Here is a 13,057-nt window from a genome sequence, read left to right as displayed (position 1 = left end):
CCTGGGTGATCTGGGTAGGGTTGCCAGATCCTTCTGCTCCACCGGCAGAAACATTGCGGGGGCATGGATGGGTGTGTGTGTGTGAGAGAGAGAGACGCGCCGACATCACTTCCAGGTTTACCTGGAAGTGACGCGGACACTCTAGCAATTTCTGCCAAAACTCTACAGTTTCTATAGATTGCTAGAGTGTCTGCATCACTTCCGGGTAAACCTTGACCCGAGCAAGGCTGTAAATGATAGGATGTTTTGGAGGACATTGATTCATGGGGTCTCCATAAGTTGGAAGGGACTTGATGGCACATAACACACATACATTTTTAAAGATGCATTTCCAGTCCTCACCTCACTCCAATTGTGAACATGCTCAAAAGAGGTTTTCCTTGCAGCCAACCAATCAGCATGAGTAAACCTGAAAAGATAACACAAAAGCCTTCTGGATGAAGTCATGACAGGCCAGGATCCAAAAGAACACCCAGTTGCTTCTTGAGTTCAAGGAAGGGATTGATTTCAAGCTTGTGTTTCTCACTCACTGTCGATGATAATATCTTAGCACGTCAGGCCCCTTATGGATGTTAATAAGCTTAGGTATGTCTTTAAAACATTCTAAAGATCACTGTCTCACCTTTCTCTTGACCTATTTTATGTTATTCCTACTTTGTCTATCAATCGACAGTTGGGAGTGGTCCTAGGGTTGTCTAACACCAGGCCTGGAGATCTCCTGGAATCACAACTGACCTCCAGGCTACAGAGATCAGTTTCTCTGGAGAAAATGGATGCCTTGGAAGATAGATTCTATTGCATTATACCCTGCTCTCCTCTCCAAACCCTGCCTTCCCCAGGCTCAACCCCCAAATCTCCAGGAATTTTCCAGCCCATTTCCCGTCCCCGCAGATAGAGCACCATTAGGATTGCTAACCTTCAGGTACTAGCTGGAGATCTCCTGCTATTACAACTGATCTCCAGCCGATAGAGATCAGTTCACCTGGAGAAGATGGCAGCTTTGGCAATCGGACTCTATGGCATTGAAGTCCTTCCCCTCTTCAAACCCCGCCCTCTTCAATCTCCACCCCCAAAACCTCCTGCCGGTGGCGAAGAAGGACCTGGCAACCTTAAGCTCCACTGGCAAATAGGAGCCTGTTACCCAAAGATTTGGTTCAGCATTTGGTTGAACTCACCAATGATGCCAAAGGAAACTAATGTAAGCTGCTTTCCCAGTTTATCCATGTTTTTCTGCAGAGGAGTCTTGGGGGTCTTGGTGTGTTAATCCAGAGGGAGGGAAGAAGGAGGGGAAAAAAACTTTTAATGCAGACACAAAGCTTGATCCTATGGGTGTTACACAAGACCAACAGGAACTAAGAACACATTAACACATAAAGCTGCCTTCTACTGAATCCCTTGGTCCATCAAAGTCAGTATTGTCTGCTCAGACCGGCAGCGGCTCTCCAGGGTCTCAGGCAGAGGTCTTTCACATCACCTACTTGCCTAGTCCCTTTAATTGGAGATGCCAAGGATTGAACCTGAGACCTTCTGCATGCCAAGCAGAGGCTCTACCACCGAGCCACAGCCCCTCCCCTAAGAGAAGTGAAGGTCATTGCCATGGCGACTTGCAAATGACAGGGTTGCAACAGTTCAGCAAAGTGCCCAGAAAACTCATTCAAGGCATTGCAGCGAACCTCTCTGCAAATGAATACAACAACAACAAAAAATCTTTTTCCAGAAACATTGCTCAAAGTTCTTGAAAATCACGTGCCTGATGAGGACACCCACTGTCCTTACCTCTTCCTCTTGCATCATTTTGAACACCTCTCCAAACTGGGAGTTTTTACCCGTCCCAATGACGATGCCCTGAAAAGAAGGCACAAGAATACACGAGAAAGTAAATGTTGATCCATTGTTTTAAAAATGGCAACGTTTCCTAAACGTCTGACCCTCAAAACATACTTTTTATGAAAATTCAAAATGGTGGCTGCCTTCACTTTTGTGCCCGGAAGAGCTTACTTTTCAAATCAAGAAAAATTTACTTTTAGTGTATTTAAGTTTCGACATTTCCATTCTGAATGCAGTTTTTCACCTATGTCTCTGCATGAGTATGTGTCCGGGATGCTGACTGGGAAAAGCCCAGAACAGTAACACATAAAGAGTTACAGTGCTCTGACAGTGGGTACTTTTGTTGCCTGTCTACACTGGGAATAGCAACAAACATACTCGATGCAGCAAATTTTTCCTCTCTTGGAAGAAGAAGGTAGGAAGGAGACCAAGACAGTGCCTCAAATCATGGGCCTTTTCTATCGTGGCCCTATAATTATGGAAACCCTCTCCAATGTTGTGCATGGGGTGACACTCTTCACTGTTTGAGGTGCCAGGTCAAAGTTCTTTTGTTTCTCAAGCTTTTAATGGAATATATGTTCACACTGCTTCTTATCTATCCTTTCCCTAGATTTAACAGTCATTGGCTATTCATCTACCATTTCACACATGTAAAAAATGGGGAAATGAAAATTATTTTTTTCTTGACACTATAAAGGGAAAGGTCGCCACATCTCTCACGCAATTCACCAATCTACTTGACTGCAGATAACACAGTATCTGCTTCTCAGAAAGTGTCATTAGCTGTTTTATCCAGGGAGTAATATATTTATTTCATGCAGTATTATTTTGCGAACATCTTAAAACAATCTTAAAACAAGGTTGCCTCCTTGATCTGGACAAAATGGGCATTTGTGTCTTCTGCGATAATTTTATTGTATCTCCCCTGCATTTCGGCTGAGTCTAAGGTATTACACCTTGCCGATAAGAAAGCTCATCTAAATTTATGGATTTCTAACAAGCGGAAATAGTCTTTCAAGGAAAAATTTCTGTTATGGGGGATCTGGAAGAAGCGAGATGAACATTTACAAGTTGCGTCCTTAAACACTAAGGAACGATCCTCATTTAAGATCTTGTTTTGTAATTGTTTACGCTGCTTCTTACGTGGAAGACAGGCTGCTGATTCTAGTAGCCTTAACTGCTTTGCGTTTTATTTCTGATAGAGATTCTCATACACCTGCTGGTTTCGCTCACGTTCGGTTCATGGGTTGTGAACTGGGAGCCAGTTTTTCGTCGAGCAGTTCAGCTGTTCATGGACAGTTTGAGGCCTGACGCTGCTTTCCCCGTATCCAAACAGGATTATATTTACACGCAACCAGCATCGTTTGATATGTGTAAACTCTCACACAGTCCGATGAGCATTTGCTTTCCCCTTTCTCCATAGGCCTATTGTTTTGCTACATGCCATGTGGCAGCCAGTCATGTAAATAAACTGTCAACAAATCAATCAGTCATCTAGACCTTGGTGTTTATTTAAGGAGGTGTTCTCAAGGTTATTTTGCATGTGTACACTTCTGAACAGCTGCAGAGCTTCTTAACAGGTGACCACAGCTGTCCCAGCTGATTCTGTGAATTTAGGCAGATCATGAGAGGGAGGGCAGGAAGGGTTGCGTCAGTGCTCAGCTCTCGTGGCCCTTTCTTGCATGCCCAGGGTAATGCTGATTGCCACCTTGGGGTCAGGAAACCATTTTCCTCCAGTTTAGATTGGCCAGGGATCCTGGAGTTTTTTTGCCATCTTCTGGGCATGGGGCAGGGGTCACTGGGGGTATGGGGAGGAAGTAGTTGTGAATTTCCTGCATTGTGAAGGGTTTGGACTAGATGACCCTGCAGATCCCTTCCAGCTCTATGTTTCTATGATTCTATGCACAGGATGTTCCCCTCCTGAACACAACATCCCTAATTCTTGTATTAGCTTAATCTTAGGAAATTGCAAATTCATTGTGCAAATGCATTGGGATGAAGGCTGTCTCTCCCAGGGGGAATCTGTGTAATTTCTCCTGCCTGCTACCCTGCCCAAGTACACCAGATTGGCTGTAGACCGATCACAGTCATTTTTGGCTATGCCGCCATCCTGAAGGAACAGCTTCCCATAGGAATTTACAGATGCGCTTATCTTGGCGGGACTTTGCAAACCCCACAATGTGGACTTGTTTTGGAATAGAGTTGCCAGCTCCAGATTGGGAAATAACTGGAGATTTTTGGGGTGGAGCCTGAGGAGGATGGGCTTTGGTAAGGGAGGGACTTCAATGCCATAGAGTCCAATTGCCAAAGTGGCCATTTTCTCCAGGTGAACTGATCTCTATTGGCTGGAGATCAATTGTAATAGTGGGAGATCTCCAGCTACTACCTGGAGGTTGGCAACCCTATTTAGGAAGGACTTTGAGGGAAGCTGAAATGTCTTGTCTTCTAGCTAGTTCAGGGGAATTAGGACAATGGCTATTGTTTTGTCTCATTTTTGGAAAAAAAATGTGCTGTGGTTATTTGGTTGCTTTGTAAGCTACCTTGAGCCTCCCTGAATGGTGTGAGAGGCTGGATGTAAGTGTTTAACTAAATAAAGGACGGGAAAAAAGTAGGTGCCAAATCCAGTGTTGCTGCAAGAAGAAGGAGAAGGAGAAGAAGAAGGAGGAGTTGGTTTTTATATGCCGACTTTCTCCGCCACTTAAGGAAGAATCAAACGGCTTACAATCACCGTCCCTTCCCCTCTCCACAACAGACACCCTGTGAGGTAGGTGGGGCTGAGAGAGCTGTGACTAGCCCAAGGACACCCAGCTGGCTTCGTGTGTAGGAGCGGGGAAACAAATCCAGCCCACCAGATTAGCCTCCACCGCTCATGTGGAGGAGTGGGGAATCAAACCGGGTTCTCCAGATCAGACTCTACTGCTCCAAATCACCGCTCTTAACCACTACACCATGCTGGCTCTCTAGTGCAGACATAGACCCAGAAGGTCCCTTTTGAACAGGTGGCTCTTGGCTGTCGCAAGTTGGCTCCTTACCACTCACCTTTGCCTTGCCGTACCTCACGTGGGTTCCCATGAAAGCGATGTTGCTGAGGGTCGTCAGGTCTCCGGCTTCTGTTAGGAGGCAGTCGTTCTTGCTACAAGGTTCAGCCTCCCCTGTAAAACTGGACTCATCCACTAGGAGGTCTGTCACCTAGGGACACGGAAACGCCAGGATTCAAGCAGCCGTATCAACCAGTTATGGAATGCCACTTTTGAAACGGGAAGGGGAGGTTTTCAAAAGCAGACAGCGGCATGGAATGGGAGGAGGGTCTGATGATGAATGACAATGGCATTTGCAGGGCAGTCCTAAGCAGTGACACACCCTTCTCTGTCCATGGAAGTTAATGGGCTTAGAAGGGTATAACTCTGCTTAGGATTGCTAGAGTTGCCAGGTCCCCCCTTGCCACCGGCAGGAGCTTCATTGTGGTGGGGCAGGGGAAGGGGGGAGATCGGCACAATAACATCACTTCCTGGGTAAACCCAGAAGTGACGGGAACACTCTAGCACGTTCCTCTAAAAACTCTATTGAATAGGGTTGCCGACCTCCAGGTACTAGCTGGCAATCTCCTGCTATTACAACTGATCTCCAGCCAATAGAGATCCGTCCCCCTGGAGAAAATGGCCACTTTGGCATTTGGGCTCTATGGCATTGAAGTCCCTACCCTCCCCAAACCCCGCCCTCCTCAGGCTCTGCCCCAAAAGTCTCCCGCCAGAGGCGAAGAGGAACCTGGCAACCCTACTATTGAAACCACAGAGTTTTTTGGGGGGAGGAATGTGCTAGAGTGTCCCCGTCAGTTTTGGGGTAAACCTGGAAGGGACGTTAATTGCCTCCCCTTCATCTGGTCTGCTTCCACCAGCCAGCTTAGGGGTGGCAGGCAGCCCCCTTAATTGATGGGCAGTAGCCCACCATTACCTGGTATCTGGCGACCCTAAGGATTGCACTGTTTTAAAAAAATCCACTAGAGACACAAGCATTTGAATGTGACTAAGGGGAAGGGCTGTGGCTCAGTGGTAGAGCATCTGCTTGGCATGCAGAAGGTCCCAGGTTCAATCCCCGGCATCTCCAGTTAAAGGGACTAGGCAGGTAGGAGATGTGAAAGACCCCTGCCTGAGACCCTGGAGAGCTGCTGCCGGTCTGAGTAGACAATACTGACTTTGATGGACCAAGGGTCTGATTCAGTAGAAGGCAGCTTCATGTGTTCATCTGTTCAAGGCAGCCTTCCCAACTATCTATTTTTATCCCTTCCTTCCTCCAAGGTGCTCAGAATGGTGGACAAGGGTCTCCTTCCCCTTATTGTGTCCAGCCTGTGAAGGAGGTTAGGCTGAGTCCACCTCTACTGAGCACTACACCACGCTGGCTCATACCCAGCCCTGGATACCATGGATTTGTTACCTCTGTGAGTCGTATGTCTGCCGGAACCCGGTCTCCCATGGAAAGGCATACTACGTCTCCAGGTATGAGTTCTCGGGCAAGAAGGTGTTGCAGCTTCCCTTCCCTCACACTGTATTGTCACAGACAAATAAAAAAAATGACATTGCAAATCACCCTTGAAGGAGTTGTGATGAAGCTCCATAAACATCTCACTTGTTCTGGCCGCTGTCACCCCTTCTCTTCAGAAAGAAAGAAAGATGGGAGAGGGATCAGTAAAGCCATGACCTAGTATAACCTGATCTGAAAAGATATGCATTTGGGAGAGGAGTGATCTAGAGAAGGAAAACATCCCAAGGAAATCTTACAGTGTACATAGTGCAAAACCCTAGCATAGCATTCTTATGACAGGAACTGATGAAAAAGACTTGAACAATTTTCCCAAAATATAAATGTAGAAGCCATTTGCAGGAGGGGGGGGACATACTAGAAGTTTTTGGGATGTTGAATCTGAATCTCTCACTCGCCAAACTACATCTGGGTCATAGGTCAAGAACTTCAAACGAGCAAAATGGCTACCATCCAAACATGATGATGGCTACAACTTCTAAACAAAATAGTTAGGGTTGCCAGGTCCCTCTTCGTCACTAGCGGGAGGTTTTGGAGGCGGAGCTTGAGGAGGGCAGGGTTTGGTGAGGGGAGGGACTTCAATGCCATAAAGTCCAATTGGCAAATTGGCCATTTTACCCTGGTGAACTGATCTCTATCTGCTGGAGATCAGTTGTAACAGCAGGAGATCTCTGGCTAATACCTGGAGGTTGGCAACCCTAAAAAAAATTCGAGACTAGTAATACCTTACAAGACCAACAAAATTTCCTAGGGTATAACCTTTTCCGAGTTAAAGGTTTGGCTCACAAAAACATCTGCCCTTGGAAATGTTGTTGGTCATGATGGTGCCACTAGACTCGAATTTTGCTACTACAGATTAACACAGCCACTCACCTGAAACAAACTTCTAAACAGAAGAGTGATAATACCGTTTTTGCGTTTACATTTCCAGTACCCATTAGCACAGTTAACACACCAGGAAACATCCCATACAATATATTTGGGTGGGGGGGAGAGAACTATAGTTGAGAATCTCTGAGCTGAAATTACTTCTGGGATACATTCATAAATATTAACGATATAATTCAGTGTATTAGTTTCAAACCAGCATTTGATAAGAGATTACGTTCCCTGATCTAAAACCAGATCAGGAACAAGTAGAAGGACTTTGGTTTTAGGTTTCCATCCTAAAGAACCTTTAGCTCACAAGCTGCCATCTAACCAGGAACGTTTGTGCTGGAGAACTTGGTTGAAACGCTTGGTCGAAAGCCAATTTGTTTGCATATTTAGTAGGCTCAAGCACTTGGCAGGAATGAAGAGCCATTAAAGCATAGTTGGTAATTTGAAATGTGGCTGCTCCAAACAGATTGGCTTTCTGTCTAGAAGGTGTGTCTGGATGTTAAACTCGCTGGAAGGAACAAGGAAGATGGGAGTGGGCTGGGGTGTGGGGTGGAAGCTATCAGAGCGTTCTTTGACCTTGAAAGACAAACAAGTCACCCTTGAATTGGACAGAAATAGTAACCACAAAAGGAAGTATGTATTCGCACTGGCCTTTTTCAAAGGAGATTTTCTCCTGATAGCCAAGAAGGAAAAAGCAGCTAATCCCAGAAAACTGATTGTTTAAACACGCCTCGGTCGGGTCAGAAAGATAAAACAGAAATAGCCAACAGGCAAATACAAGATATTGTTCGCAGTTATTAAAGCGTTTACATTAAGTGAGCAGACATTAGTAAAGGGCATAAATCAACAACGGTGAGCAGACCTCTTGCGTTTGACTGAAAGCTGCTCAAAAATGCTTGATGTCCATTTCCAGATGTTGGAAGGGATGCATGCAAATGGCGTGCATGTAAGCACACAACTGGCAAAATGCATGCATGCATGCAAACGTGCACCGGGGGCCATCCCTTCTAGACCAGTTTCTTCCTTTCCCCAGTCCCCAACTTTTCAAAAATTGGAAGATGAGGGGAGTAATATACTGCACAGAAAAGCTTTTGAAACAGAAGGTAGACGGGACTCGGAGCTTATCTTTGCCATAAACCACTCTTTACAATCTCCTCCAACAGGACTTCCTGCTAGGGTTAAAGGCAATTGAAGTTTGTGTGGCTGCTATTGATGGGGTTGCCAGGTCGCACTTCACCACTGGCTTTTTGGGGCGGAGCCTGAGGAGGGCGTGGCTTGGGGAGGGGAGTTCAGTGCCGTAGAGTCCAATTGCCAAAGTGGCTATTTTCACCAGGTGAACTGATCTCTATCAGCTGAAGATCAGTAGTAATAGCAGGAGATCTCCAGCTACTACCTGGAGGTTGGCAAGCCTAGCTATTGACAGCCGGGGCACAAACAGACATAGGAAAGATGACAGCTCTCTGTTGGTCTCTAAAAGGTTAATGGTACATTCAGCCATGATCCAGATGGGAGTTAGGAATGAAGGGGGATTTAACTCTTCGGCCCCCATTCAGTTTTGCTCATTGAAACTACGATCCCTTCACCGCATTGTCAGGAGTTCAGAGGGAAAAGATGTATTCTTAAAAAAACAAACACATCCTTTAAAATGTTAACAATAATGCAGGAAGCCTGGTTTTGATCGGCAAAACTGAGCAGGGCATGAAGGGTCTAAACGCTCCTCTTTTCCCATTTCGTCCCCAAGCTGCGTGTGCATGCAATCTACCTTTCATAATCTCGGTCGCATCTTTTTGCACTCTTACTTGCCTGTCAGGCTTGCAGATAACTCATGCATATTTGTGGAAAACAATATGTAGTTTTGCTTCCTCCCTCCTGGATAGGGTTGCAGGAGCTCTCCAGGTACTAGCTGGAGATCCCCTGTTATTACAACTGATCTCCAGCCAATAGAGACCTGGAGAAAATGGCAACTTTGACAATTGGACTCAGTGGCATTGAAGTCCCTCCCCTCCCCAAACCCCACCCTCCTCAGGCTCCACCCCCAAAACCTCCCACCGGAGGCGAAGAGGGATCTGGCAACCCCCCTCCTGGATGATTTCCACAACAATTAATGGGGACACAGAGGTGCATGAAGAAAGCATTTGGCCAGTGCCGTTGTTACAAACTATTGTAGTTTAGGGTTGCCAAGTCCCCCTGACCACCAACAGGGAATGGGGAGTAGGGTTGCCAGATCCAGGTTGGGAAACTCTTGGAGATTTGGGGGTGGAGCCTGGGAAGGACAGGGACCTCAGTGGGGTACAATGTCATAGAGTCCACCCTCCAAAGCATCCATTTTCTCCAGAAGAACTGACTCTGTAGTCTGGAAATGAGCTGTAATTCCGAGTGAGCCCTATCATTGTTCTATATCAATCTAATGGATTATATTTCCTAATTTTAATGAAATCTATGTAATTTCAAATGTATGATTGCTGGTATTGTATTTATTTCTGAGCTGGTTTTTGACCATAATCATTCATTCATGCAGTCATTCAAGAAATTTTCTCTAGTACCGCAGGCAAGGTCATTAACAACTTACCAGTTGCATTCTGGTGGGACTAATTTGCTAAGCTCTTGCAGGGACTTTTCAGAACGGTGTTCCTAAGAAGGAAGGTGCCCAAAAATCAATGAGCATTTGCAAAAGGAGAAGACAAAGATGTATGAGCTGCTGACTCCCCCACCAAAAAAGCATACCTGAATGAAAGCCACAGTTACCACAATGATCACTGCCTAAAAGGAGAGAGACGAGAGAGAAAGACAGGTAAATGTTATAAAACGTTCCTGAGTAGGTGAGGGTTCAAAACAGATTTTACAGGGACTCAGGACAGACCGGCACTTCTTCTCGATCTCTCCCTAGTGATATCCACTTTTCTCAAACACATAACAAAATGTCATCATTTGGAGTGTCTTTCCATCCCCCAAAGTGGCACCTGGTGAAGGGGACTGGCAGTAGGGGAATCCCACCATGGGCTTTGAATGGCTAGATATTCCAGGGGAAGTTAGCATGGGGAGATACGGGGTTGCTGTGTTCTGGGGTAGCAGTGCTCGACCTGGCACACCTGAGAGGCAAAGTTCTGACTTTACACAGATAACAAGCATCTTATTTCCAGGGGGTACTACACATGAACACACGAAGCTGCCTTCTACTGAATCAGACCCCTGGTCCATCAAAGTCAGTATTGTCTACTCAGACCAGCAGCAGCTCTCCAGGGTCTCAAGCAGGGGTCTTTCACATCACCTACTTGCCTAGTCCCTTTAACTGGAGATGCCAGGGATTGAACCTGGAACCTTCTGCATGAGGGAATTGAATAGCTAAGAGGGAATTGAATAGCTTCCAGCCTTCCAGAATCCTAATTTGGCAGCAGCTTCCTATGACACGTATATGTGCCAAAAGTGACACACGTTAGTCCATCATATGTGATGGTGTACACAAAATGTGCATGCTTTTCTTTTCCTCCAGGGGAGGGGCTGTGGCTCAGTTTCTTGCACCATTGATATCGGGGGGGAGGGGGGTGTCGGAAGGTCTTCTACCAGTCACCAATCAAATCAAGACCTTCTTAGTCTTAGCCAAGTGACCAAGTAGGGCATTTTCCAAATTGGAAACCCGATCGTCAAGACATCGGTCATGGCTTGAAGATCCAGAATGTCTAGGGTTGCCAACCTCCAGGTAGTAGCTGGAGATCTCCTGCTATTAAAACTGATCTCCAGCCGATAGAGACCAGTTCCCATGGAGGAAATGGCCTCTTTGGCAATTGGACTTTATGGCATTGAAGTCCCAAACCCCGCCCTTCTCAGGCGCCGCCCCAAAAATCTCCCACTGGTGGCAAAGAGAGGCCTGGCAACCCTAAGAATGTCCAGTCTAAATTTGTAACAGGAGGTAATTACCTACCATGGTGATACTGACGGCATCTTCATATTCTTTAGTAATAATACTGACTAAAGCAGAGGCCAAGAGCAGAAGGATGAGCGGGTTCTTGAACTAAAACAAGAAGGGAAAGTGTTTTGATTCACACCCTTTCCTGTAACTCCAAGCAGTAAAGCTGACCCATTTTGTTAATTTAAAGTAATGAATAGCTACCTTCCTTCCTTATATAGATAGTGGTTTATATAGATAAAACATAGATGAAAATACATTAACTAAACTTAATCAAATGCAGTCTTAAATAAAACTGTCTTCAGCTGCTTTCTAAAGCTCAAAAGTGAAAGGGCCAGGCACACTTCCCTGGGAAGGTTGCTCCGTAATTGTGGGGCTGCCACCAAAAAGGCCCTCCCTCATGTGACCAACATATATATAAAAAGTCAGTCCTTCAGATACTCCAGTCCCAAGCCATGTAAGGCTTTAAAACGCAAACCCAACACCTTGAACTGGGCTCTGGAATAGATCAGCCAGTGTAATTGCTGGTGTAATACCTGGCCCCGGCATTTTCGCCACAGTGTTCAGCACTAGCTGAAGCCTCCAAACATTCTTCAAGGGTAGCCCCAAGTACAGCGCATTGCAATAGTCCAGTCTAGATGTAACACTCAGACCGGCAGCGACTCTCCAGGGTCTCAGGCTGAGGTCTTTCCCGTCACCTACTTGCCCAGTCCCTTTAACTGGAGATGCCGGGGATTGAACCTGGGACCTTCTGCATGCCAAGCAGAGGCTCTACCACTGAGCCACGGCCCCACATACCGCTCTGGCTCTCACCGATGCAGACACAATCCAGTGCCCACACTTTCTCATTTGGCTCCCTGATTCCATCCCAGGTACAGTTCTCTACCATGTTTCAATGAGGCTTGAATTAAATGTGATGTTGACAGGCAAAAAATAAAAATGGAATTTTATTCTCAGACAGCACCTCATTTAAATTTATGGGAGATTAAAAAATCAAGTCATTGTTACTTATCTAAAACCCAGTGAATGGGGTAAACTATATAAAAAACCCACCTTGACCATGAATCTGAAGATCACTCACCTGGTCTAGATATTTCTTCCAGATTGGCTCTGTGTTGTCTACCACAAATTCATTCCAGCCATGCTTGACTCTGCGTTGCAGCACTGAGAATTCAGACAGGCCCGTCTCTAAATCCACCTGGGAGGCATTCAAGGGAGATTCAGATTAGCATAAGGTCACAAGAGGAACGTGTCTTCCTGAGGAACACATGACGTATGTCAAGAAGTCCAGTCTCACCAGCCTTTTGATATTCAATGAGATGGGTTAAGAAATAAATGGATAAGGGGAAGAAGAAGAAGACGACGACAAAGAAGAAGAGTTGGTTTCTATACCTCACATTTCTCTACCTTTAAAGAGTCTCAGAGCGGTTTACAATCACTTTCCCTTCCTCTCCCCACAACAGACACCTTGTGAGGTAGGTAGGATCGAGAGACTTCAGAGAGAATTGTGACTAGCCCAAGGTCACCCAGCAGGCTTCATATGGAGGAGTGGAGAATCAAACCCAGTTCTCTAGATTAGAGTCCACCACTCTTAACCAATACACCATGCTGGCTTTATAAATTTTACCTGGAATATTTTTTCCAAGTCATCTATGTGGCATCTGCAAGCTTCTTTGGGAGGAAGGGCCGTTATTTCTTTCTCTTGCTTGACTGCTTTCAACTCCGTTTCTTCTTCAGGCTACAAAATGGAAATAAATGTTCAGGTGATGCAGACAAGAGGAGCACATCAGAATATCCCTACCTGCAGATGAGTTGGCCAGACAGGTGCTTTCACATATGACAAATCATTAGGGTTGCCAACCTCCAGGTACTAGCTGGAGATCTCCTGCTGTTACAACTGATCTCCAGCCG

The 13,057-nt window shown here is 45.8% G+C and overlaps 1 protein-coding gene across 1 annotated transcript in view; it reads right to left on the bottom strand.

The window, feature by feature from the left end:
- Window positions 1-13,057, bottom strand: part of ATP2C2 (ATPase secretory pathway Ca2+ transporting 2) — a 37,430-nt gene that overhangs the window by 19,496 nt on the left and 4,877 nt on the right. The window contains exons 2-11 of the mRNA XM_056862859.1: window positions 12,774-12,884; window positions 12,228-12,344; window positions 11,162-11,251; window positions 9,967-10,002; window positions 9,812-9,873; window positions 6,259-6,367; window positions 4,867-5,016; window positions 1,777-1,845; window positions 1,176-1,251; window positions 343-409 (exon numbers count right to left, since the gene is read on the bottom strand). Of these exons, the coding sequence (XP_056718837.1) occupies window positions 343-409; window positions 1,176-1,251; window positions 1,777-1,845; window positions 4,867-5,016; window positions 6,259-6,367; window positions 9,812-9,873; window positions 9,967-10,002; window positions 11,162-11,251; window positions 12,228-12,344; window positions 12,774-12,884 (887 nt within the window). The remainder of the gene's footprint in view (window positions 1-342; window positions 410-1,175; window positions 1,252-1,776; window positions 1,846-4,866; window positions 5,017-6,258; window positions 6,368-9,811; window positions 9,874-9,966; window positions 10,003-11,161; window positions 11,252-12,227; window positions 12,345-12,773; window positions 12,885-13,057) is intronic.

Source organism: Euleptes europaea, chromosome 17 (assembly GCF_029931775.1).
Source record: "Euleptes europaea isolate rEulEur1 chromosome 17, rEulEur1.hap1, whole genome shotgun sequence".
Classification (NCBI taxonomy): domain Eukaryota; kingdom Metazoa; phylum Chordata; class Lepidosauria; order Squamata; family Sphaerodactylidae; genus Euleptes; species Euleptes europaea.
The sequence above is the reverse complement of the archived record's forward strand: the minus strand, read 5'-3'. Positions and strand labels throughout refer to the sequence as shown.